Genomic DNA, 20,789 nt, shown 5'->3' on the forward strand with positions numbered 1-20,789 from the left:
GAACTGAATCGACGCAATGGCAGTAGCATGACAAGACAGAGCAGTCTGTGGAAGACCGAGGCCAATGACACTGACAAGTTGTAGCTGCAACAATCCTCACTTGCTGTTACTACAGGAATTGGTGGGGTCGGTAGTTACCATGTCAACACAGATTGGAAAGAGCGGTCAGTGGCAAATTTGAGACAATTAGGAGGGTGCCAAGACTACAGCATCGCCGCTTCACAAGTTGATGATGAGATCCCCGCCAATGTTGCGCCAGACCTCACACGCTGTCCAACGAATAGTCGACAATGGAGAGAGAATTAGCATTTGCAGTAAGAAGCAAAGCTGAAACCTTTCCTGCAGATTAGACTTCGCTTTTGTTTCGTTCATCCTTCTCCATTACCAAGCCGCAACGACGAATGGACAGCTTCGAATGCTTTCCTCGCAGATGCGATATGTATTGGCAGCATACCTGTGACCGTATCGGTGAGGCCTCTCATTCTCGCCAGAGTCGCCAATTTGTGATACATCTCGAGCACCCCTAACAATAGAGTTTCATCGTCTGGCTTCATCAGAGAGACTGCTAGAAGCATGACGCCTTCTACATCACTGACACCCGCTCGCTTTATAATGTACCCAGAGCTTAGTGGTAGACAGTACGATGTTGGGAGGCAATGGTCAGCGCTGCCTGCTCCAACAATACATCTCCATGCCTCATCTCTGGCGTCAACAAGCCTTGTGTCTGGATCATTATCAAAGGCTGTTTGGCCGCTCGGCGTGGCAGCGGTGGTAACATCTGGCGAATTTGCAGCAGCATTGGGTGTAGATACTGGAGTGAGAGGTTGATCCATGGTGTTAGATTCCTCTGGTGCGGCCATGGGAACAGAACATTGAAGATCGGGCTCGGCATCGACAGTCATGAAATAAAATCGGTATTTTGACCTGCCGAGATTTGAAATGACAGCTTCCCATACTAAATAGATATCAGTTGGTATTCTGGGCACCAAGAAGAAAACGAACTTACATTCCAGCTCATCGACATAGAAATGCTTCTCTTTCGCAATGAATATTTGCCATGGGCGGTTTCGGGGATCCAGCATCTCCAGTGTTGTTTCAAGTATCTCATCAACTGTGTCAATAAATGCTTGCCATACGTCACTAAACTCTTCCCCGAGCCAGTGTGCGGCTGTCCATTGCAAGTTGCCGGTATTGTCAGACCATGAAACAGTGAGCCAAGGTTCAGCGGGCTTCCAGGCATAAGCTATGTGCAAGCAATCATCCTCGTATAGCTTAGCAACGCTGCTATCAGATGAAAGCTGAAGATCAATCTGTGCTGGCATCTCCTGTGATAATGCGAATGCAGATGCTGGCATGTACGGAGGCTTGGAGTATGGAGCATCCTTCGGCGGGCCGCATCGGTCGTAGACCTCGAAAGCCAGTCTTCTATATTCACCGAGCGGTGGTGTCACAACAAATCTAGTATCAAATATAAAGCCCAGCGGAACGAATTGTATCACCAAGTCCGGTGGATCCTGAGTACTCTTTGCAGCCAGTACCGATCGATAGCCTTCCAATAGCTCCATTGCACCAGCGCACAGGTCGGTTGGTGCAGCAAAGTCGGATTTTTGATTGAGTATATAGACTATCAGCGTATCATTTCTCGCGAATGTTTCAGCTAGCTTCGCCCCAAAAGTGCTGTAATCCTGCGGTGGGAGGGCTGTGTCTTGGCCATGTTCAGCTCCAACAAGTCTATGTCTACCCAAATTGCAACCTTGGTATGCATCTCTCATCATCCGCATGAACCTTGTAATAGGACGATCAAGGTATGTCTGTTGATCAGACGAGAAGCAGAATGCTACGACGTCCTTCTGGCCGTGTAGAGGCTCAAGACTCAGTTCTTCCCAGAAAGGTAGTGCGGACGGCAACATGTCCATCTTCATACCCATACGCCTGATGGTCATGTCTGGATATGGAAGTGGCTGAAGCTGAAGATCTTGTCTAGCGGCAGGGCGAAGGTCAGCCTTTGATTTCTTGATGCCGATGAAGTCTCGTAGATCAAGACATCGACTGGTAGGAAACCAGAACTCGACAATCCTGGTTACAGCACTATACCGAGCACCCAGTTGAGCAGCACCTACTGGCGGAGGTTTTTGAAATAACGAATTGTCCGACACACTCTTTGAACGAGAAGTTGTTAGAGCCTGGTCAGTCATAATTTGCGCATGTTGGATGAATGCTTGACTTGCCGCAGTAATTGGCGTTGGATGCGTTTCCTGTACGAAAGGGTCTTTTAGTGAAGAGTGCAAATTGAGAACATGGCGGAAGAGGTCTGGTGTTGGAAATTTAGAATTCCGTTTCAATCGATAGCCTTTCTGAGTCGGCTCCGGAGAGGGTGTCGTATTTTGAAGCTTGGATGACTTTTCTAAAATGCTCGAATCGTACATGTCATCGTCACTGTCGCTTTCAAAATCACTCGACGATGATGTCGTGACCTCATCTGCGTTCATCAGCCTACCAATTTAAGCCTAATATGACTACTCACGCTCGGCATACCTTGGTCATAGGTGTCCTCAGTGTCGGAAGCGCTACCGTCTTGGAGACCAATCTTTGGAATATCGGAATGCATTTGGTGTTTACTATCTCTTTGTTTTGAGCTCCGTTCATGAATTGCTGCAAAATCGAAACGCCCTCCTACGGAATATTTTTGGTCAAGTTTCTCTTCGTGAGGTGGTTCAGCGTGCTGAAAATCCTCTTGCCATATGGATTGCGGTTTTTGTGGGACGTTAGGCTTCGTCTCGGCGCTGGCCGTCTGCTGATTTTCACAAGACGACAGACTCGTCTCCCGCCTCTTGGTAGCGAGACCTGTGATGGAAGAGACTGAACTTGAAGGATCATTTACCAAGAAGTGATGCCGATCATAGTCCCAATCTTGAGTGTCTGTTTCAGCCTCATGCAGGATTTCCACGTCCTGTATGGCAATATTTTCCGATTCTTTGGGGGTCCCCTGATCACCTTGTGTTATTTCGAAAACCTCTTGCTTGACATCTTCTCGGAAGTCGGCCAAGGTCGCACTTGTATTCTCCTCACCTGGCTCGTTGAAAAACTCAAGATCCTCCTCAGTCAGACCCATGTCGTGATCTCCAAACATTTCATGGTCATCCGCACCATGATACCCATAGTGAGGATCTCTAAATGCCTGATGCCCATCTTGAACAGTAGGCTCCGTAATCTCGTCTTGAGCAGGAGTGTTGTTGGCTTGAGATTGTATTCCATCTGGTGGAGTAGGATAGAACCCGCTGGCGTCCTGCAAATTCGCTCTTGGATCAAGCGGAGAGAGAGCGTTTACTACGTCGCGATCTATTGCTTCTTTGTTAGCATTCATCCTTTGAGCCGCAACCTCCGCCCTCTTCCTGTCTACCAAAACCTTTTCGCGTTCATGGCGGGCATTGTACCAGGACTCTGCCCGTGCGATTGGGTCCATGATTTGATTGTCGCTTGGCTTATTCGAGCACTTGAGATCCAGGCAGAAGCAACAATCAGCTGGCCAGAAGATTTCAACCTTGTCATAATCATTCTCGGTCTTGAGGTCGGAATTAGATTGACGTCTAGCCAGAGTATCTTGTAGCTCAATTGTGAGCCAACTCGTGTCTTGCGTTTGCAACAAACCAAAAGTATCCAGATATTTACGCAATGATTTCGTACGCTTTAAATATTTGGGCGATCTGCGTTGATATCTGTCCTTAGCCTCAATTGAGCGAACAAGGCCCCAAAGACCCAAAGGGGTCATGAGCACTGGCAAATTGATAAACAGACTATGATTGTCTAATTTCAGGAGCTCTGATATCTTATGAAGCTTAGGGACCCGCGCGGCGACTACACGCAACAGAAGGCTCCCTAGAGCAGTCCATTCTGACTTCACAGTCAAAACCTCTGTCGTGTTAGGGGGATGGAGCGCGCTGAAGCCAAGAGATTGTTCATTGAGACAGGTGTTGTTATTGAAGAGTAGCCAGCCGGGCTGTTGAGCCAACGTGAAGGCAATAGATCGCCTTGTAGCTTCAATAAATCTGATGTATATTGCGGAAAGTGCTGGGGTTTCAGCATCATCATCAGCTTTAGCGATTGGTTCATCTGACTGAACGGTACCATTATGATCAAAAGAATCGTCATTTATTGAATAAGGGTCAAACGCCGGACTGTGAAGGGATGAAGCCTCGGAATCAACTAGAGGATTCAAATTACCCAACTCAGACGCCTTAATACAACCATGAGATGCCACTGAAAACACGTCAGATTGAGGTCGAAATTTGTCGAGGACCTGGATTAGCTTACATGTCAATCCAAGATTATGCGCCAATTTCAAAATCTTTTCATCCTCATTGGACGAGAATGCAAATACCCAAAGACCGCAATGTTCGACATCGATGATCGAATGCCAGCGAAAGATACGGAATTGGCATTCCGCCTGCAACAAGATCAATTGCTCGTCGCTCTCGTCCCAGTCACTCTCATTGCTTGCGAGGTTGAAGAGTTTCCACACCACTTCGAAAATACCCGACTAGCACGGATTTAGGCCTCAGTGTGGGGATATGCTCCAGAGAACTCACTATCTCATGACAATTGGTGCTCAAGTCGTTGGGAAAATCCATCCCCATAAACGCGCATTAGCACGTCCCGGTACCAGAATGTGAGCTGCGGTACGAGTTCTTGCGGTGTTTGGGCCACATTGGAGTCGCATTCTGGCGCATTGGTGAGGCAGGAGCGTCACTGCGCTATTCATCGATTTGATGGAGCTATACAGAGCCAAGACCGTAACGAAGAGAAGTGAGTCGAGGTTCTGATAAGACGGAATGGCCGGGGAATTGAAGTGGCAGATCGAGACGATCAGATTGAGCGACGGGACTCGGCGCCACAACCGCAGACTTCCGTGCGCTAAAGATGTCAGTCATGAAAATGAAAATGCGTTCACACACTTGTGCATTGCTCTCATACTGGCCGTTCTTGCCATGAAAATTAGCAACCATTCTGCCATCCCAGTGTATACCATTTCAGGCTCATCTACCGCTCGACCACTCCCAGAATGGCTCGCTCGCAAACGAAAGCGAAGCCTCAAGAACGATCCAGAATATGCGAATCGCGTCGAACTGTTGCAGGATTTCGAATTCGAGGAGGCAAGTCACTGTATACGCGTTAGCGATGACGGTCAATGGGTGATGAGTACTGGTTCGTTCGATGTACTAGTCCAGCAAGTATTACCATGCGCTAATGTATTGAAGGCACATACAAGCCTCAAATTCATACCCATCATCTGCCTCATCTTTCATTGTCTTTTGCCCGCCACACTTCGTCTCTTAACACAACATTCACTATCTTATCATCAGACTATACCAAGTCATTACATTTACAAGCCGATAGATTGCTAGAGTTTCATACGCCCCTCGGTTGCCATTACAATACTAGGCTACCTCGGTATGGTCGAGATCTCATCTATAACAGACTGTCTGCAGAGGCTCTCATACCCGCTGTCGGTGTGAATGAGAATGGACTCGGGGAGGTCTTCAGGCTTAGCCTGGAAGCTGGTAGATTCATGAGGGCGTACGAAGTTGATGTTAGTGGTGACGATACGAGAGTAGGAGGGCATGGCGCGTTACAAGGAGGAGTCAACGTTGGTAGTGTCAATACCGGGGCAATAGCCGAAGGGAGCCACAGTCTCTTGGCCTTCGGTACATCTTTAGGAACAGTAGAGTTTTGGGATCCGCGATCAAGAGGTCGTGTGGGAGTCTTGCAAAGCCCCAAGTATGTGGATGCCATTGATGGCAGACAAGAAGTCACTGCCCTCGAATTCGATAAATCAGGTCTAGGATTGGCAACGGGATCTTCTACAGGGTTGATACATCTTTATGACTTACGATCTCCGCACCCTGTCCTAAAGAAGGATCAAGGCTATGGCTACCCAGTCCAGAACATTATATATCTTTCGTCATCGCACTCCACTAGATCACAGGTCGCAGAACCCAAGATTCTCTCAGCTGATAAGAGGATCATCAAAATCTGGGATGCCCAGGATGGATCTCCATGGACTTCTGTTGAGCCTGCCGTCGATATGCATCATGTGGCTTGGTGCAGGGACTCAGGAATGTTGCTAACAGCAAACGAGGGGCGACAGCAGCATGCATTCTTCATTCCACAGCTTGGACCAGCTCCTAAATGGTGCTCTTTCCTTGACAATCTTGTGGAGGAAATGGCCGAAGATCCCAATGATGCCAACGCTTTTCAAAGTCAAAAGGCGGGCGAGGTATATGACAACTACAAGTTTCTTACCGTGCAGCAATTAGAGTCTTTAAATCTGTCTCATCTAGTTGGCACTACTAGTCTCTTACGGCCATATATGCATGGTTATTTCGTCGCGCAGAGACTCTATGAGGAGGCAAAATTGATCGCTGATCCATTCGTGTGGGAGGAACAACGAAGCAAGCGAGTGAAGGAGAAGATCGATGCCGAACGAGAGAGCAGAATACGTGGGAACAAGAAGATTGCCGCTAAAGTCAACAAGCGGCTAGCAGAAAAATTGATGGACCGAGAAGAGAGGAGGGAGCGGAATTTGGCCAAGAAAGTGCTTCTGAATGGCGGGGATGAACCACAACCGGGCAGTGAAAATGTAGAGACAAAAGAGGACAAGCCAGCGAAACCAGACAATCTCCTCGCTGATCCTCGCTTCGCCAAGCTGTTCCAGGACGAGGCTTTTGCGATTGATGAGCGGTCGAGGGAGTTCCAAATGCTGAATCCGAGCACAAAACCCCTTTCGCCAGAGCGTACTACCCAAGATGAGCGCAAACTGACAGCTGTGGAAGAGGAAGCCATTGATGACTTACGCGAATCAGATTCTGAAGAAGGAAGTTCAGAGTCAGAAGCTCCAAAATCAAAGAGTAAACCCAAGGAGCGCATATCGTCCGCTTCGTATAGGAAGTCTGGTCATCTCCCTCAACAGACGACGATGCAAGTTAGCTCGTCGAAGCAATCTGCAAGATCCCTTCAGGACCTTTCGTTCGGGTCACGAGCTGCGCAGGCCAAAGAAAGTAGATCCGATACACATAGTGCTGCTATCGTTGGCGAGAAGGAAATCACGTTCGCACCCGAGAGAAAGAAAAAGAAGCAAGTCGTGCAGTACGAGAAGCCGAACCAGAAAAGAAATCCAGACAGAAGGAGTGCGAGTGGGAACGTGTTCAGGAACATGTAATGAATCATGCCATTACGCTAGATAGAGAGATACCCCAAATGAAAAGCTGCGTATTCCTTTAGACTCATGTTATCCTCGGGGTATTTCGTACGTGTTTACTATTTAGGCATGGTCAGCTCGAATAGTAGCCTTAGGCATCCCTCTCTTCTTAGCACCTCTTATCATTCTCCATACTTCATCGAGCTATCACAATATGGCTGACTCCCCAGTCCCATCGCCATCTCAGTCGCCACCAATCCCAGACTCGCCAACCGCCTCACAGCAGCTGCAGCTCCCGCTCTCCGCCTCGCTAGTTTTGACAAACCTCCCCCAAGACGCTCACGCGGCCCTCGCACAAGCTAGTGAGAACCCGCTTGGTGTGCCTACTAAAGGTAATTGGCTTCTTTTCTCCCTCATCACTATGTCCAGCATGTGAGGATTAAATTCATTTTCATTTTTTTTGTGGGAAAACCGTTGCAAAAAGCGCTGTCTACCCAATTCCGGGGAAACAAAGATCACATTCTAACCCTACGTAGTTACAATACGTTTCACACCCATAGGCTCAGCCCCACAGCTCCGGCAGAAAGTCTTCAAGGTCTCGTCGTCAAATAGATTCGAGACCGTTGTGGCCTTTCTCACCAAAAAGCTTGCCGCCACCACGGCCGCCGCTGTTAGTCAAGGGGAGAAAGAAGGGGGTGGGGGAGGTAGTAGGGAGGTGCCGCATGTGTTTTGTTATGTCAACTCGGTCTTTGCGCCGGCGTTGGACGAAGGAGTTGGGGGGTTGTGGAAGGTGAGTCTAATTTGTTTGGCTGTGAATTTGGATCAAGGGTTTGAGGGGCAGAAGCGAGTGAGGGATTCCTTCGCTGACCAGCATTGTTGAAATAGTGCTTCAAGACTGACGATCAACTAATCATTGCGTATTCGACCGCTCCCGCTTTTGGATGATGCGTTGCTGCAAGTAAACAATGCGCAGATCGAGACGGTAAACCAACGGCATCAAGAAATCGACATTACAGGTAGTCAATGGTGACGAGTCCATTGTGTAAGTATCTGACCTATCCTAGCTCACGAAATCCTCATCATACGATACATTTCAGGCATAACCTCATTCCGAAATAGTATTTAAAGCGCTAGAACACCACCAAATGCCTTACAATATCCGCCAATGGGTATTCTACGACAGCGAATCGTCAACAGATTTAGACCGACTCGATTTGAATTGCTTGCTGAAATTGGGATAGCTCATCAGCAGGCATCGGATAGGTATGCTGCGGTTCTGGATACGACCGATTTTTCACTTCCTCTATTGGATATGTAAGATGGTATTATGACGGGAATGGACAACATGCACATACCTTTATATGCTTGCATAGCCTTCATGCTCTCACCCCAAACATCCCCATACTTCTTGACAAATTTCGGCAAGAATCTTCCGGGCGGAAAGTTACCCGACATATCTACCTGCACAAGCACTTGACCAGAGCACCCATTGCCAGCGCCAATCCCGATCGTTGGGATCTGCAGCTTCTTGGTCACTAGACTAGCGACCTCTGCCGGTACAGCTTCGAGGACGACTGCAAAGGCGCCGGCTTCTTGAACAGCAATAGCATCTTCGAGGACCTTCAGGGCGCCAAGCGTAGTCTTACCCTGCACCCTGAAGCCACCGAGCGAGTTCTGGCGTTGGGGAGTGAGTCCGACATGGCCAAGGACAGGAATGCCAGCACTGGCGATACGTTGGATAGCAGCCGCCATTTCGGTACCGCCTTCGAGTTTGACACCTTGTACCCGACCTTCTTTGATGACGCGTATGGCAGACTCAAGCGCCTGCGACGGTGATACTTCGTACGAACCCATTGGGAGATCACCGATCTACGTTGAAGTCAGCATCCAATTTGGGTGTATAAGTCAGATTTGTGACACACTGTGAACGCCGACTTGGTGGCTCGTGATACGCTCCGGCAATGCAATATCATCTCATCCAACAAAACCTCACTTGTATCTTCCATGCCCAAAGCCACCATGGCCAGACTATCTCCGACAAGCACCATGTCCATGCCTGCGTGATCGGCGACATGACCACTGGGGAAGTCATGGGCTGTGATCATGGTGATTGGTTCATTCTTCTTATACAAGGAGCGGAGTGACTCGAGAGTGATTTTTTTCCGTTGAATGGTGGGTGGAGAGCCTAATGGCGAGTGCGAGCTATGTCTCTGCTGAATTTGGGATATTGCGACCGGGTGGCACGCGACAATTGGCACTTTTCCAGGTGTGGACATTCGTGATAATGCTACTCGGGAAGGTATGCGGTATGCCATGGTTTGGTCTCGACTGTCGGCGGATGAAACTATGATGGATAGATGGCCTGAGTCGATGACTCTCGATGGATGAAGAGGACAGACTCATGGCGGCGTTGTGGCGGTGAGAAATGCGCTTCTTCTCCTTTGGTCAGCAATGTGAGGGTATCTACATTGTAGAATTGGGTCCGTTGAGCAGGAGTAAGGGTAGTTTGCCGGTACCCCGAGTGTTTATTGCGCAGTCTTTCCTGTGCTTTGGGATCGGCGATGCCATGACACTTTGGATCATCTTTGATATCGTGAGGGTTGGGAAGGCCTGGGAAAGGTCGTCACGTCGTCGCACATGTCTGGATAGACGTTGAAAATGACGCAGGATGGCCATTCCCAAATTAGAAACCGCCTCGGCTTTGGGCTTAAGCCCGCTGCAGTGGGGGCATGACTTCTAGGCCACCTCATTTCCTACCCCTCTGACACCATCAGCGCTTTCACTGTCCCGTGAACAAGTGGACATTTGCCATCCCTACCTCCTGGCTACCTACTGCTTGTCGAAGTCAGACAAACACTGCTCAAAGCAAAACGACACGCGTCTGACTCCTCGAAACAAAGCCGATTTCGCCCGCTTGTGTCACAATCAGTGTGAACCCTTGGGATATCGAACATTCGATAGCTTGAACTACACACTTGTATCATCATAGATTTGAACAAACTCCAGACTTGGTGACAAAAGATTTGCCTCTACTCTGTTAGAGGCAAGATGAGCAGTCCAAAGAGGCGGATCGAGACGGATGTACGTACTCTGGCTCAAAAGAGTATTGCACCAGAAAGACTGAAGGCTGACGTGGTCTTATTTCGTAATTCACAGGTCATGAAGATGTTGATGAGCGACTATGAAGTGACTTTAGTCAATGACAATATGCAAGAATTCTATGTACGATTCAAGGGCCCAACAGAAACCCCTTTCGAAGGAGGCAACTGGAAGATACATGTCGAACTACCCGATCAATACCCATTTAAGAGCCCAAGTATAGGCTTCGTCAACCGCATCTTCCACCCGAATATCGATGAGATGTGAGTCGAATCAAGATGGTCAAGAGCTTGGCTAATTGAAGGAGATCTGGGTCAGTCTGCTTAGACGTCATCAATCAGACTTGGTCGCCAATGTTTGATATGATCAACATTTTTGAAGTGTTCCTCCCACAACTACTGCGATACCCCAACCCCACGGACCCTCTGAATGGCGAAGCTGCGGCGCTGCTGATGCGAGATCCTAAGACCTACGAACTCAAGGTCAAAGGTTTGTCAAACCACCATTTCAAAGCCCGGCTTTGCTGACTCAGAGGTAGATTACGTCGCGAAGCATGCAACAAAAGAAGCAGCAGATGAAGTGGGCGAAGATGATGGGGATGACGACGAGATGAGCTCGGTGGGTAGCTTCGATGATGAAGAGGATGATCCGGTAGGTCAGATGGATATATGAGACCAGGGTTGTCGGCCGTCATATTGACTTGCACAAATTGATTGTCATGCATTGTTTGCCGCGGATGAGGCATTTAAGCGGAGTATGGAGATGATTAATGTATTGAACGGACCATGAGATAGCATGCAATTGGATGATGCATGCACTTGAAAGTGCTATTGGCTTGACACCTCTACTCGCTTCTGAGATCATACGTATTCTCCCTGCTGTGGCATGGGGTGGAAAGGTTGATTGCGAGCGATTGCCTCAAGTAGATGACTGATATTAGGTTTGATATCAGGTCGAACCATCAAAACGTAATAGTCTTTACTGTAAGTTCTCCAACGATGATCCGTGGTCGCAGACACCTAAAGACTCATTGTATGACGGACATACTAGGGTCTTAAGTCCGATCGGCGGGTAGCTGAGAAGGTTGCTCCGGCAGGCGGCAATGTTTACTGAGCTACCGCACCATAATATTTCGGCAATTTTGATGGTACGTACCTGCGTCATCAGGCGTCGTCGCTGACGGACTCTCATCTGTTCAATACTTTCTCCGTAGGCATGCTTCAATAAGTCAGATCGAGTTCGCAGTGCTAATTAAGAGATGGATCACAGTGGGGAAAGATCCTTTGGTGGCCGTATCCTTGCGCCTCAACGAAACACGCTTTCTGATCCTCATGGACCAAAGCGGATAGTCGACCTCACAGAGACACCAAACTTTCCCAAGCGCGGAGACCATTCATTTCACTCTTCTCTTGGATCTGAGAGCGATCATCTTTCGAGACTTGGCAATTCGAGCTCCCTGTTCTCTATTCCTAGCCCTGAGGCTCCAGGCTGCGCTCACATAAGGAGTCCAAACCCCACGAGCTTCCCAATCGATGCAGAAAGAGGAAGATTAAGTAGACATTCTGTTCGACAGGCCAATGATTCAAGAGGCACCCTAGCAAATCCCGTCACTATACATTCTTCGCCACCAACGACCATGGTAGTGGAAAGGGAGCCCCCAAAGGCTTCACCAGAAAAAGCTGCGCCGACAGCCACATTCAGAAAGCCTTTTGAGCCAGAATTTGGAAAGCCGAGTCCTCTACAAAGTCGCTCGAATCCGAATCCCAATATCTTCAATGTCCCCAGACCAAACAAGCCGCGACCGGAACATCACTTGGATAAGCAACCCAAATCTATCCCATTCGTGCCTCCCAATGGTACAGCACTAAATCTGAGTCGTCCTTTGCCAACGAAAGAAAATCACGCTGTTGGCATAGCACGTCCGTCAAATCCTCCAATTTATCCTTCATACGCTCAGCCGCCACCGCGACCAATATTTCATGCCCCGAACTCTGTGCATCCATACTATGTCCCTCAGCCGCATTATGTGCCGGAGCAGCATCTAGCTAATTTTTCGAATCCACGTCCTGGTCAATTCAATGATCCGTTGTTGTGGAAGGATAACTTCGAAGATGATGGTCCTCTGGCCTACATCAGCTCGGAAAAGGCAAATGATGACATCAAAGCGCTTTTGGAAGGAAACATCGAGGATGAAGAGGAGAAGCCAAGAAGTAGGAGGAGCCGAAAAAGGAGGCTGTCGATGGTGCCATTGACCATATAGCTGACAAGCTCGACAAATTGAAGGTGGAACCGGAGAAGGACAGTAAGCAACAGCCAGAGGAAGATGAAAACGACGAAGAAGAAGAAGTCGATGATGGCTCGGTTGAAGGTCTCGAAGTGAAATTGCTGCCTCACCAGGTCCATGGCACGGATTGGATGCGCGCGAGAGAGGTGGGTGGCAAGAAGACCACAAGAGGCGTCAGACCAAAAGGTGGAATCCTTGCCGATGATATGGGACTTGGCAAAACAATACAGTCACTTGCTTTGATCCTAACCAACAGTCGGCCACCAGTAACGTCTGCAATGTCGGCAACAGACAAGAAAGCGCTGCCTGCTGTAGTGGGCAAGGGTACTTTGGTGGTAGCCCCACTTGCATTGATCAAGCAGTGGGAGAGTGAAATTAAAGATAAAGTCTCAGAAAGCCACAAGCTTCGTGTGCTGGTTCATCATGGGCCTCAACGCACCAAAAGATTTGAAGATCTGAAAAAGTACGATATTGTCATAACCACTTACCAAATTCTGGTTTCTGAACACGGGAGCTCTTCGGAAAGAGAAGATGGGCCTAAATATGGCTGCTTTGGCTTGCATTGGTACAGAGTAATTCTTGATGAAGCTCATACTATCAAGAATAGAAATGCAAAGGCAACGCAGGCAGCTTGTGCTCTCCGTTCGGAGTATCGGTGGTGCTTGACTGGTACACCGATGCAAAACAATCTAGATGAGTTGCAAAGTCTTGTCAAATTTCTAAGAATCAAACCTTTCAACGAGCTTTCCGTATGGCGAGATCAAATTACTCGGCCAATGAGCCAAGGTAAAGGCGCACTTGCCATCCGACGTTTGCAATCTTTTCTCAAAGCCTTCATGAAGCGCCGCACGAAAGACGTCCTGAAGAAAGAAGGCGCCTTGAATCCGGGGGAAAGGTGGACCCAAATGGGAAAAGTAATGGTTTCAAGATCACCAAACGTGATGTGCAGAGTCTCGTCGTAGATTTCACCCCTGAAGAAAGGACTTTCTACGAACAGCTTGAGAAACTGACGGACAAGAGTCTCGACCGCATGATGAACGATCATAAACTGAACTATGCCAGCGCCTTGGTCTTGCTGCTAAGGCTTCGGCAGGCCTGTAACCACTCTGACCTCGTTGGTGGGAGTATGGCAAAAGATAAGGATGCCTTGACGACTGGCAAAGTCACGGGCAGCCAGATCTCTACCAAACTAAAGAAGGAAGATGATCTAGATGACATGGCTGATCTTTTCGGGGGCTTGAGTGTGCAGACAAAGCAATGCGACGTTTGTATGATCGATCTCAGCGAAGAAGAGATATCTAGCAGCATGAAGCGATGCGCTGGGTGTGAGGATCTTGTAAAGCATGGTGCTGTGAATAACAAGAAATCGAAGGACCGAAAGAGCCACAATCGTACGGGACATGGCGACTCCAAAAAGGTGACGAAGCCTAGAAATAGGAACAAAAAAATCGTTGCGGACAGTTCTGACGACGAAGGAGAAGGTGAATGGATCGTTTCCAAGGATCGGTCTAGCCTTGACCTTGGAAAGGCTGGGGGTTCTGACGATGAGAATGCTGAGGGAGGTGGTGAATGGTTAGACTCCTCCAATTGCGATACGGAAGGGGACTCGGACATCAAAACATCAGGCTCGCAACAGCAACCCATCAACGTCGACTCCTCAATCGCAGGATCAGACACAGCTTCATATACAGAATCGAGCTCACCGTCAAATACGAACTCTACCGCGGAATCTGACGGATCCGAGGGTGAGGAGAACGAAAGTGACGAAGCTGAATCATTCGCCGTCGAATCACCCATGGCCTCAGCTAAGATTAGCCACCTTATCCCCATCCTCAACCGCGAGGCGCCATCCCACAAAATCATCGTCTTCTCGGTCTTCACCTCCATGCTCGACCTAATCGAGCCGCACTTACAAACCTCGAAACTCAAATACACCCGCTACGACGGCAGCATGCGCAACGACCTCCGCGAAGCCTCTCTCGAACGTCTCCGCAACGAAAAGTCCTGCCGCATCCTCCTCTGCTCCCTCAAATGCGGCTCCCTCGGCCTCAATCTAACAGCAGCCAGCCGCGTGATCATCCTCGAACCCTTCTGGAACCCGTTCGTCGAAGAGCAAGCCATCGACCGCGTCCATCGGCTCAATCAGACGAAAGACGTGGTCGTCTACAAATTAACGGTCAAGGCAACGGTAGAGGAGAGGATCTTGGAATTGCAGGAGAAGAAACGGGCGCTTGCTAATGCTGCCATTGAGGGTAAGGATAAGGCGGGTAAGTTGAGTATGGAGGATATGTTGAAATTGTTTAAGAGGGACGCCGAGCACGATCCTGGTCATGCCGGTGATGTCGAGTTGGGGAGTAAGCCGAGTGTATTGCATAAGAAGGAGCATGAAAGTAGCCAGAGGAGGGCTTCACCGCCTGTAGCTGAGAGACCGAAGGGTAGGCTGAAAGAGGATCCTGTCTATGGTAGGCGGTGGTAATTAACGTCCTTTTCTGTAATTTCAGCGACGAGTTTGCGATGAGTAGCGAGCGAATCTGGACGTACCGTGAATGTATAAAGGGAGATAGAGATTCGGATTTGACCTGTTTGTTCACCAAATAAAAGCTCATCACTACTAGGTGGGTATCTTCATGGAAGTTCAATGTCTTCATCATTATGCTCAGCCGTGATTAACCCCCCTCTCCAGATACTCACGGCGGTTTAGCCCAAGGCGCTCTAGTCGTCGGCGGCGGCATATCAGCAGCACCACTGTCCCTGCCTTTCTCCCCATTCGGATCTCTCAGCTTCCTCTCCCCCGCAGGATACATAGTTGGCATATCCCCCATCCTCGCCAAATTCACCGTCCCTGCGCCCCCGGCCCACGGCGCTCTCGTCCCCTCCCCTGCTCGCGGAGCAGGCATGTCTTTCACACCCGTCCCAACCCCCTTTCCCCACGGCGCTTTCGTCCCCCCTTGCACCCCGACCCCAACAGCAGCGTCGCGCCCCCCGGCACCACTCGACGGCTGGCTCGCCAAATGCACACTCCCCGCCTCCACCGCCCCCGGCGCCTCCGGATCCCTCTCCCAGCTAAACAAGCTCCCGAACGGGAAATGCTGCACGACCGGAAACTTGCCCAGAACTTCCTTGTCATACATCTTCAGCATTCCCTTGTTGATCTTCCCCCACCCGCCTCTCACACCGGAGATGTCGTATAGCATGGGTGAGTGTTCCCAGAACGGGCCCTTTTTCACTTCGTGGATGAAGGCGATGGCGGAGAAGTACATGTTTGTTTCTTTGTACTTTTCGACGAGGGCGGGTTTGGTGATGGAGGAGGGGTCGGGGGCGGATGGTAGGGAGCCTTCTGTGGGTGTTGGGGCTGGGATTGGCGTGGTCTGGTCTGTGGGGGAGATAGAGGGGATGGGGGGGCCAAGTTGCGCGGAGCCGAAGATGTAGGGGAGGAAGGAGTGGTCGTCTAGGCCCCATACGCCATGGGAGCCGGCGGGTTCGAGGGTGTAGGTTGTGATGAGGCGGCGGATTAGTTGGAGGTATGGTTGGATTACTCGGAGGACTATGGCACGGCTTTGGTCTGCGATTGTTGAGGGTGAGAGTTGGGTGGGGGATGATTGGGTGGAGGGGAAGAAGCCTCCGAGTTTCCAGATGCAGGCCAGGAAGGCCAGGAAGCTTAGTTCGTGTCCGGAGCCGTAATCGAGGCGCTGTGCGTTGCCGAAGCTGGAGAGAAAGTAGGCTTTCAGTTCGTCGTGGGCGGCGGACGGGATGTTGGGGAGGTGCAGGGTGAAGAGTGATGATGTACGGTCTGTGATTATTTGATGCCATCTGCGAAAAGCGACATTTCCGAAGCGACGGGGACCAGGCTCTAGTGGTGCTTCTTCGATCGTTTTATCAAGGAAGAGAACCAAATTATTGAGACTTGTGACGATTTCTGAGGATTCTATCTGCCCAGAGCCAGTTTGCCAGGCTTGTATCTTGGATGGCGCTTCTGAGCTCTCTTGTGTACGAGATGGAAACAAAGCTCTGTTGAGCTGCAGTACGAAGGTCATAATATCACGGTATGCTTTTGACTGAAGAAAATATGCAACATCTTGCCCTTCATTAATCTTTTTGCTCGGCGGGACAAAGGCAATTGTAGAAACATCGGTCAGTATGGAAAGAGACGGTGTGGTAATTTCTTGCGATGAGGGAGACATTCTACAGTCTTGCTCTTATTCTTGTTTAGATGGGCTGATGCATTTGTCCAGCTCAAACGATTCCCAAAGGACTCTGCATCAAGCTTATTGATTAATGGTTCTTCGCCTGTAGAGTAGACGTCAGCGCAGGCATACCCGGAGGTGAGCCAGTGGGCCCCGGGACTAGCGTTGGAATACGTTGCTGTGGCTTGTACGACGACTATACGCTTTGTATAGGAAATGGGTCGAGCACAAGATACGGCGGTTGGTGATGGGTATCGCAATTGGCAACTACACGCACTATCTTTTATGTCGAGCTATCTAAAATACAATGGGAATCAAGAGAATTTCCTTGAATGACGCTCCCTGACACAAACCGCTCGAGAAGCACGCAACTCTTCACAATCCTAACTTCACGTCCTGCTTCCCCGGTAAATCTACTTCTGTAATCTAGAAAATGCCCTGGTGAAAAAATGTTAAGACAGTGACCCTAGAAGCTGAGAAAGATCTCAACTGCGCCGGTACTAGATTGTAGTTGACGCCGTTATAGTGGAAATAGTCTCATGGCTTCTCGCCAGAAGTAGCCGGAGCAGTGGTTGCGGCCGCTGGAGCCTTGTTCTCTTGTTGTGCAGGAGCACTGGCTGAAGATTCTTCCCCTGCTTTGCTCCCTCCACGACCTCCACGACCACCTCGTCCACCACGCTCGTTCCCACGCCCACGCCCACGTCCTTGATATCCTCCCCGTCCCCGGCCTTCGCTGTCACTGGCTCCGCTTTGATATCCAGGTCGTGGTCCTGTGTTGGACATTTGACGATTGCTTGCTTGCCATGTGCCCGCACCCTGATTGCCTGCGTTGTCCCGACTTTTATTGTTGGGGCGCTCTTCAAACCACCTAGCCCTGATGGAACTCTTGGTGCCATGCTTCATACTACCCTTCTGGCGCTTCAATGCTTGCTCAGCATCTTCATGTGTAGCGAAGTGGATCACATGGTTTTGTTTGCTTCCTATCGTTTCCATTCGGACAATCTTGGCTTTGTCTTCGTCGGCAAAGTTGTCCTTTGCTGCTTGTTCGCCCTCGACAGTCGGTAGGAATAGGCGGGTATTCGGTTTTTTGTCGGCAGCTTGCGACGCGCCGTTATCGGCTGGAGGAGCGCCTTTGTCTGTAGCACCATTGCGACCCTCTGCTTGGGCCGGCGCTTTACTCTGTTGTGTTTGAGCTGGCTTGGGCGAGCTCGCCGCTGCGCTAGGCGTGGTCGGCTGAGGAGTCGCAGGCTTGACAGCATTTTGTTGCGGTACGTTGTTAACAGGCGCTGGCGCAGGTCGTGATTGGTTCTGAGGTGCTCTGTTCTGCTGCTGTACTTGAGGTGGTGGTTGAGGGGCAGTCGGACGAGACTGTGGAGGTTGCTGTGCTCGTGACTGCTGCCCGGGTTGGCCCCCTTGGTTGAAGTGTTGGGGCTGCGAAGGGGCTGTAGGGACACGGTTGTTTGGTTGGGGGGCCGTGCTTTGAATAGGAGCGTTCGTAGCTTGTGGGGGTATCTGGACACCAGGTACTGCTTTAGGTGCAGTGCTTCGATGCGCAAAGTTGAACCCTTGAGCTCTCATTTCTGTACCAATCCTGCCATCTTGAATTTCAAGCACCAGATAACCGAATGCAGCATCAGCAAGGTTGAAATTCCACATGTTCTTAAATGCGCTCTCGTCAACAGCGCCTACACCACCAGGCCCTGGAGCTGGACCTCCACCAAATGGATTCCCACCATTGGCGACACTGGGCATCTTGTGCACAATCTCCAGCGCATTATTGAGCAAAGTTTGCTGAGCGTCGTTTTGTGAAACCGCAGGTTCGACTTCCGTCCTCACGGTGTCCCAGACATCATTGAAAGATGCCTTTGAGGCTGCGAGTTTACCACGATAGTGGTCTAGCGTCGGGTTGACGCTGAACTCATTATAAGAGCTGCCATAACGGAAGTGAAGGCCGGCCGATATCGAGAAATCTGCTTTCAGAGTAACCGATAGCTGATTCAGTAGACCTTCTCGCGCGGGTGAGGCGTGGGTGACGAAGACGCGAGTTTCTGTAGGATCATAGACACGGTTTGCTGTGTCGACCAGCTCACCCATTTGAAGCAACGTTGTCCACATGGTACCCTGGCCTCCTGCTATTGTCGTCCGTCCCTCGCCATTATCGAAGAGCTTATGCATAACCACTGCACCTCCTAGACCCAGAAGTCTTAGCTTGACACCTCCCAGTTCCAGCAATCTTGAATTTGCTTCATCGATGATGTGTAGATTGTCGACCTTATATTCGCCCGAGCGAAATTTTTCAAGGACCCGTACGTCTTCACAAGCTCCCCATACTGTGTAGACTGGCACATTAAGCTTCAATTGTTTGTTGATGAACAGTCCTAATTCTGAGAGCTGAAGTTCGTGAGGGGAGAATCGGTTCTTGACATCAAATTGTGTGGGCTGGGAAGTCTGTATGATGCGCTTTTGGTTTTCGGACAAAAGAGGAGAGTATTGGGCTACATGTTTTAGGGTTCTATTGCATTGGTCAGCAGGGACCCTTCACCGTAGGAACAGCATTTATACTTGTCCGCGATTCTCTTCAAAGATTCCTCGTCGTAGAAACCGAAATCACCGGTGTGTATAATGAAGTCCGCATTGGCTTGCGCAGCTAACTCATTCAAGGACTTTAAATTTCCTAACATAGAACGCTCGTCAGGATATCCCCAATGAAACAGGTAGATGACGCAGGCTTACCTCGAACATCTGCTACGCATAATACACGTTTGCCCCCGCTCTGATAGACCTGATTGCTGTTGGGCAAATATGTCGAGGGAGTGGCGCCGGGAGCGATGTTCGAAGAATTCGTAGCACCATTGGGCATATGGCTTTGGTTGTAGGGGTAAGGACGAGGCTTCATCGTCGGTAAGTATGAATTCTGATAAGAGACTCGAAATGCCTCTGGTGGAGGGGAAAAGAAATGGGGGTGGGAGTGTGCACGTACAGAAGCCATGGGAATAATCTTGAGCAGGTGTAATTAAAAGGTCTATCCGGCGCGTTTCTGTCACACTGACGCCACAACAATCTAACACGATAGAGTCTGGAGTGGAAGAGGAGGTGTAGAATGTAAGAATGGAAGAGAGAGAAGTGGTGTATTGTCAAGTGTCGAAGTCGTCGAAAAAGCAAGAACGAGCGAGAGAGCCTCCTAAAAATTTAGAGTTTCCCGCTCTACGGCTCTTGGCATTTGGATTGACACGCGTCCTACACGAAAGGCTGATGGTCATCTGTCGGCGTGCTTGGAGGCAAGAAGGAGAGCCATCTGTTTTATCACATGTTTTGTTATATAAGTAAGAGCCGTGGTGACATGACTCTATTGATGAAAGCAGCCTCTAAAATTTTGAGATAAAAATAAGTCTATGAGCACCATTGTACAAAATCCAAAACCACGACCGCAATGTGTGCTCTATTCCCCCGCAATGCGTCTACAATGCGTCGAAACACTGTACATTACATCCAGTATCAATGTTCTCAATGCTTGCAAGACGTGGATCGCCACTCCAGACACCGAATACCTCCTAGTTGGGTATCTCTCGAAATTTATGCCCGCCCGATGACGCCTTGCTCAAATGCAATGAAATGTGATTAAAACAATGACTACCAGCTTCTGATCGCTATTGGCAGATCAGACTGCAAAAGCCACCGTGTGGTGTGAAAAGTCTCAAACGTCGTATCGATATCCTGTGCTATCATTCATGAGTGTCTTCGGTACACCGCTGGTATCAAAAAACGGTATGGAATTCCCACGTCCTATGATGGGACCAAAACTAGGAGGTTATTTTGCATGAATTTTGCGGATTTGAGGAGTCGAGCCTATGTGGTGTATCTGATGTAGGTGGTCATGGAGGAGGAGAGGTGAGAAAATGGTTTGCATAAGCCGTACTTGGACTATGTGGCGAGGGCGATCTCGGGTCTGTATACTGTCTTTCGGGGTCATCGTCAAAATATTCATCAAGATGGCCAAGCAGCATCTTGTAGACATTGCCATCCGATG

The 20,789-nt window shown here is 49.5% G+C and overlaps 8 protein-coding genes across 8 annotated transcripts; 4 read left to right on the forward strand and 4 right to left on the reverse strand.

Annotated features, from left to right (window-relative positions):
* Positions 1-368: 368 nt before the first annotated feature.
* Positions 369-4,628, reverse strand: KY384_002739 (uncharacterized protein; the record flags this gene model as incomplete). The annotated part of the gene is made up of 4 exons (XM_044811261.1): positions 369-2,479; positions 2,536-4,257; positions 4,312-4,537; positions 4,587-4,628. 4 exons carry the CDS (start codon positions 4,626-4,628, stop codon positions 369-371), a joined length of 4,101 nt encoding a protein of 1,366 aa, XP_044672144.1.
* Positions 4,629-4,829: 201 nt separating this feature from the next.
* On the forward strand, positions 4,830-7,216 carry KY384_002740 (uncharacterized protein; the record flags this gene model as incomplete). The annotated part of the gene is made up of 2 exons (XM_044811262.1): positions 4,830-5,202; positions 5,256-7,216. The coding sequence occupies 2 exons, from the start codon at positions 4,830-4,832 to the stop codon at positions 7,214-7,216; spliced, it is 2,334 nt and encodes a 777-aa protein (XP_044672145.1).
* A 193-nt stretch (positions 7,217-7,409) lies between these two features.
* On the forward strand, positions 7,410-8,314 carry KY384_002741 (uncharacterized protein; the record flags this gene model as incomplete). The annotated part of the gene is made up of 4 exons (XM_044811263.1): positions 7,410-7,587; positions 7,732-7,985; positions 8,212-8,237; positions 8,293-8,314. The coding sequence occupies 4 exons, from the start codon at positions 7,410-7,412 to the stop codon at positions 8,312-8,314; spliced, it is 480 nt and encodes a 159-aa protein (XP_044672146.1).
* Positions 8,315-8,394: 80 nt separating this feature from the next.
* Positions 8,395-9,510, reverse strand: KY384_002742 (uncharacterized protein; the record flags this gene model as incomplete). The annotated part of the gene is made up of 3 exons (XM_044811264.1): positions 8,395-8,498; positions 8,551-9,064; positions 9,118-9,510. 3 exons carry the CDS (start codon positions 9,508-9,510, stop codon positions 8,395-8,397), a joined length of 1,011 nt encoding a protein of 336 aa, XP_044672147.1.
* A 733-nt stretch (positions 9,511-10,243) lies between these two features.
* On the forward strand, positions 10,244-10,966 carry UBC8 (Ubiquitin-conjugating enzyme E2 8; the record flags this gene model as incomplete). The annotated part of the gene is made up of 3 exons (XM_044811265.1): positions 10,244-10,557; positions 10,602-10,783; positions 10,833-10,966. 3 exons carry the CDS (start codon positions 10,244-10,246, stop codon positions 10,964-10,966), a joined length of 630 nt encoding a protein of 209 aa, XP_044672148.1.
* A 964-nt stretch (positions 10,967-11,930) lies between these two features.
* KY384_002744 (uncharacterized protein) lies at positions 11,931-15,054 on the forward strand (the record flags this gene model as incomplete). The annotated part of the gene is made up of 3 exons (XM_044811266.1): positions 11,931-12,504; positions 12,555-13,388; positions 13,421-15,054. 3 exons carry the CDS (start codon positions 11,931-11,933, stop codon positions 15,052-15,054), a joined length of 3,042 nt encoding a protein of 1,013 aa, XP_044672149.1.
* Positions 15,055-15,265: 211 nt separating this feature from the next.
* Positions 15,266-16,759, reverse strand: KY384_002745 (uncharacterized protein; the record flags this gene model as incomplete). Its single annotated transcript, XM_044811267.1, has 1 exon — positions 15,266-16,759. One exon carries the CDS (start codon positions 16,757-16,759, stop codon positions 15,266-15,268), a length of 1,494 nt encoding a protein of 497 aa, XP_044672150.1.
* A 540-nt stretch (positions 16,760-17,299) lies between these two features.
* On the reverse strand, positions 17,300-20,766 carry KY384_002746 (uncharacterized protein; the record flags this gene model as incomplete). Its single annotated transcript, XM_044811268.1, has 3 exons — positions 17,300-19,274; positions 19,325-19,436; positions 20,679-20,766. The coding sequence occupies 3 exons, from the start codon at positions 20,764-20,766 to the stop codon at positions 17,300-17,302; spliced, it is 2,175 nt and encodes a 724-aa protein (XP_044672151.1).
* Positions 20,767-20,789: the final 23 nt, after the last annotated feature.

The sequence above is a fragment of the Bacidia gigantensis genome (genome assembly GCF_019456465.1).
Source record: "Bacidia gigantensis strain McMullin 20006 chromosome Unknown contig_156, whole genome shotgun sequence".
Classification (NCBI taxonomy): Eukaryota; Fungi; Ascomycota; class Lecanoromycetes; order Lecanorales; family Ramalinaceae; genus Bacidia; species Bacidia gigantensis.